The sequence below is a fragment of the Lactuca sativa genome, chromosome 5, assembly GCF_002870075.4.
Source record: "Lactuca sativa cultivar Salinas chromosome 5, Lsat_Salinas_v11, whole genome shotgun sequence".
Taxonomy (NCBI): Eukaryota; Viridiplantae; Streptophyta; class Magnoliopsida; order Asterales; family Asteraceae; genus Lactuca; species Lactuca sativa.
In genome coordinates, this window is record NC_056627.2 from 269,522,360 (window position 1) to 269,526,171 (window position 3,812).

At 28.8% G+C, this 3,812-nt stretch overlaps 1 protein-coding gene across 1 annotated transcript; it reads left to right on the forward strand.

Annotated features, from left to right (window-relative positions):
- Window positions 1-212: 212 nt before the first annotated feature.
- Window positions 213-1,542, forward strand: LOC111912437 (bZIP transcription factor 11). Its single transcript, XM_023908171.3, has one exon. The coding sequence runs from the start codon at window positions 810-812 to the stop codon at window positions 1,305-1,307; it is 498 nt and encodes a 165-aa protein (XP_023763939.2). The 5' UTR covers window positions 213-809; the 3' UTR covers window positions 1,308-1,542.
- The last annotated feature ends 2,270 nt before the right edge of the window (window positions 1,543-3,812 follow it).

The following is a 3,812-nucleotide window of genomic DNA, read 5'->3' on the forward strand; positions in this document are numbered from 1 at the left end:
ATTTGATGATATTTTACGTTTCAGTTTTCATTTATAAACCAACACTTTAAAACGCTTGGTTATTATTAAAAGAAAATTCAGGTAAAATGTCAATAATGTAGCAGACTAGTAATATGTCACCATTGCTGAAAAATAAAGTGATTATTCCTTTTATATATAATTTTGATTTATTTTTTAGAAAGATCTTCCACAATGATGCCTTTTTTCTGCAAATTTTCCTATAAATCCACCCCACAATCCTTCCCAAGCCTCTTCCCCCTCTCCTTCTTCTCCTTCTCAGATCCTTAAGATCACCACTTTCTTCTTTCATCACTTGTTGAGGCTTTTCTTAACACCTTCTTTCAGTTCTCCTTTTCCTTCGATTTCTCCTCTTGTTTTCCGGTTTTTTTTCCTTTTCATTCTAGGTGTTGTTAAAAGAAAATCAACATTAATGTGCAATCTATTGTTGTTGTTGTTTGAAATACATGTCTCAAATTCTCAGTGAATTGTTTCTTTCTGGGTTTATGATCAATTCCACATATAGACGCAGGACACATTTAGTTCAATCGTTTTCAGTTGTCTTCCTGTACTGGTTCTATTACATTTCATGATTATTGCTCTGTTTTTCCTTACTAGATTACTATAAACTAGCTTTTTACGAATTTACATCTATATCTTATATATATATATATATATATATATATATTTAATAGATAGATAAATCTAAATAATAATAATAATCAATTTGAAGCTCTATTACCATCTGGGTTCTGTTTAAAATCTTCATTTTCTCTCTTCGAATCTGCAATTTCAAACTTGAAGGTATTCTAATGGCTTCCTCTAGTGGTACGACAACATCATCAGGTGGTTCATACCCAATTCAGAACTCGGGGTCTGAAGAAGATCTTCAGCAATTGATGGATCAGAGGAGGAAGAAGAGAATGATTTCGAATCGTGAATCTGCAAGGAGATCTAGAAAGAGGAAGCAAAAGCATCTGGATGATCTCACGAGTCAGCTGAATCAACTCAGGAAAGAGAACAACCAGATCATATCAAGCGTCAGTATCACCACCCAGCATTACATAAGCGTGGAGGCGGAGAACTCTGTTCTGAGAGCTCAGGTGGCGGAGCTCAGCCACCGGCTACAGTCTCTGAACGAGATGATCGCTTTTATGTACCAACCTGTCGACACCGGTTGTGGGTTTGAGGACGAGCAATACGGCGGCGGAGGTGGCACTGAGTTTGTCGACGAGTTCATGAATAACTCACTGAGTTACCTTTATGCAAACCAGCCTATTATGGCTTCAGCAGACATGATTCAGTACTGAGTCAGATGTAAATCTCCTAAAAGTCTTGAAAAAAAATTCAGATTTGGTGATAGCTTGGGTGTGTTAGGGTGGGGTGGGGTGGGTGGAATAAAGATTTGTGAACAAAGGAAGATGTAGATTTTTGTGATGATTTATGGGTACAAAGAGCTATGATTGTAATGGGTCTTTCTTGTAGATGGCATTATTGTCACTAATAATATTAATATTAATATTATCATGATTATTAAGCTATTAACTTGATTTGATTATTTAAGTTAAAAACATTAGTATATCGATACTTATAAATGGTACACGTAACTTTGTTTTTTTAAAAGAGAGATCAAAGCTTTCTAAAAGAAGTGAAAGGTATTTAAAACATTATGATACAAGTGAAGTTTTGATGTACAACGAAAATAACATAAAAAATAATAAGACAAATTATACAAGGAAGGAACATATTCAAATAGCTTTATTTTTGGGGAAAAAAATACTTTCAAAATTAATGTTTAGCTATAAGTTTATAATTAAAGAAAAGTTTGTGTTACATAATTTCGGTTTAAATATTGTATTGCATACGACACAATTCCATGATTCTTTGCTTCATTCACAATTCTTTGGGAACAAATATATACATAATTTATTCGATTAAAGTGTGAAAATAAAAACGATTAAAATTGATAATGTCGCCTTGGGACAAACTTAAGGTAGGCTTTTGGAGGCAAAAACAAAATTATGCGTCAAAAACCAGTTGTTTTGTAAATAGTATAAATTATAAATAAAAATAAATGATAAAAACGTATAGTGGCTTTGTGTGACCATCGATATATAAAAAAAATGCTAGAAATTCATTTTAAACCGAATAAAGTTTTGTCTTTTATAAAGTTTGCATGACCTACCAATACAAATAATAATATATAAAATAAAATGCTGATTTTGACACGTTTCAGGTGTTGCACATTATAAATGTTAATGTGGGTTAGTAATGATGTAGAGTGATATCATAAGTAATTTTTGACTCCAATAAATTGTGATTATAAAAATTAAAAAAATGTAACATGCATGTTCGTCATAATACATATTTTAAACACCACCTCCCATCTCCCAAAGGCCAAGGAGAAGTACTAATATTCGAATTAATTATATTAATGAATTATATATGCAAATAAATATTTTTGGTTTTGAGTTTATATTTAAAATTTAAGAAATGATTAGTATATATTATATTACTGTTATGTATAACAAAAAACTATTATATACAATCAGTTTTTTTTTCTTTTAACTTTTGATGACTATTGCATTTATTAAACTTACAAAAAAGTGAATTTAAAAATAAATAATCTTAACCATGTGATTTATTGGTAAGGTAGCTATTAGAAATAGCTTTATAATAACTCATTTAAGTATTTAGTTTGTATTGTAACATAAGCCACAAAGGCTATCAACCTTCTTTACAATAAAGACTCTAAGCGACATAGGACATTATCTTTCGCATTTGAAAAAGCAGTTGTAATGGCAGATACACATGTGGGGTTTCTAGATTCTTAAACATATAAATTATTAGTTAATAATTTTACTTATTTAATAATTATTTATTACACTAATTTAATATTATTTAAGTATGTTTACATAACCTATTTATTACATTAAAGTATTAATAATTACATGTTACTGCGTGTAAAATTGATTTCATTTTAATTAAAAAAATACATTTTTCTTTCGTTAGTTTTTTTTATTGCCTTTGAACTAATATTATTTTTTATTTCATGATTCATCCCCAACATCTATATATTTCAAATGTGTTTTTTATTTGACATCTAGTATGATTCATAACTTCATTCAACACCTATCTTATGTCTATCTTATGTATGCTTGCATGGTTTTTCTATGATGGGTGGAAAGAGCTTTAATGGGTTTTTTTAGTGAATACTTTCAATCTTTCATTGTAGTTTTTTGTATTAAATTTCAATATGGAAACCTATAAGTAGTTAGTAAAATATTCTTATACATGGTTTATGGTGCCATATTAAACTTATAAAACCCCAGAAAATATATATACAAAGCCTAACATAAGCTCTGATAGAGGATGCAAAAAAAATGATAGAGAAATTTGATTGTATTTTTGTAAAAACCGTATAGTTTTTTATGGCTCTATACCTAATATTATGTACATATTCCCCAAACCCATTTATAAATAATTATATAAAAGATATCATATCTGGTTAAGAAAAAAATGTGGTTTGCTTTTAGGTCTTTAAAACATATTCCTTCCGTCTCAAATTAATAGTTCATGTTTCTTTTTTAATTTGTCACAAAATAATTGTTTAATTTTAAAAATAAATATCATTTGTCAAAAACAATGGAATAAAATGTAACTACCATAGAATTAAATGCAACAAAATGATATAATTGTCATTTTATTTAATAAAATTAATGGTAATTAATGTTTCCTTAATATATGTGTTTTTTGTTTATGGACAATAATTTTGAGACGGAGAAAGTATTTAAGAAAATTACAAGGATACAATT